This window comes from Geospiza fortis, unplaced genomic scaffold, assembly GCF_000277835.1.
Source record: "Geospiza fortis unplaced genomic scaffold, GeoFor_1.0 scaffold85, whole genome shotgun sequence".
In the NCBI taxonomy this organism is placed as follows: domain Eukaryota; kingdom Metazoa; phylum Chordata; class Aves; order Passeriformes; family Thraupidae; genus Geospiza; species Geospiza fortis.
Window position 1 is genome coordinate 354,541 of NW_005054358.1, and position 837 is coordinate 355,377.

The 837-nt window shown below is 69.8% G+C and overlaps 1 protein-coding gene across 1 annotated transcript in view; it reads right to left on the reverse strand.

Annotated features, from left to right (window-relative positions):
* Window positions 1-837, reverse strand: part of AJM1 (apical junction component 1 homolog) — a 5,207-nt gene that overhangs the window by 1,639 nt on the left and 2,731 nt on the right. The window contains 1 exon segment of the mRNA XM_031059224.1: window positions 16-835. Within this exon segment, the coding sequence (XP_030915084.1) occupies window positions 16-835 (820 nt within the window).

The window sequence follows — 837 nt, forward strand, 5'->3', positions numbered from 1 at the left end:
GGTGGGGCCGGGTGCCCCCCGGCTGCCGTCAGCGTGCACCCGCTCGAGGATGGAGCTCTCGGAGAGGGACAGGGCCGCGTAGCGCTTGGGTGAGCTCGACAGGTTGATCACCACAGGCTGCCGGCGCTCCTCGGGGGATAAGGCACGGTGCTCTTCATGGGCGAGCAGGTTCTCATAGCTGCGCCCACGCAGCAGGGCCTCCTCCCTGCGCGCTGCTGGCGCCAGGATGTTGTCCCAGGATTTGGAGTAGTGCTGGGTCTGCCGGCCCAGCCGCGGTGGAGTCACGCCGTAGCTGGCATGCCAGGAGGAGAACATGGCCTCACGCCCGGCCGGCTGTGGGGTGAAGCGGGACAGCTGCAGGCTCTGGTAGGGCAGCGTGGCCCGCTCGGGGCAGTACCAGTCCCCGAAGTGCAGGGGCTGTGCGCTGCGGGGCGGGGGGCACGTGCGCGACAGCACCTCCCGTTCCCGGTACTTCCCGTAGTCCTCGGCGTAGAGCAGCCGGGGGGAGGAGCCGAGGGCTGGGTATGTCCGAGCGTCCTCGGCGTAGAGGGTTTTGACAGGGGTCCCACGCGGGGCGTAGTAGCGGGGCTCATCCCCATAGAAAGTGCGGGCAGGTGCCTCCTGCACCGGGTAACCCCGCGCCTCCTCCACGTACAACGTCCGGGGCGGCATCGTGTGAGCAGCAGCCTTGACCGGGTCCTCGCTGTAGAAGGGCTGGGGCACGGCGTGGCGGCTGGGGTAGGGGTAGCTGGCATAGCCAGAGCTGCGGAGGGGCATGGCAGGGCTGGGGCACCGCGCTGACTCCTCGGCGTAGAAGAACTTGGCTGGGGCGCCCCG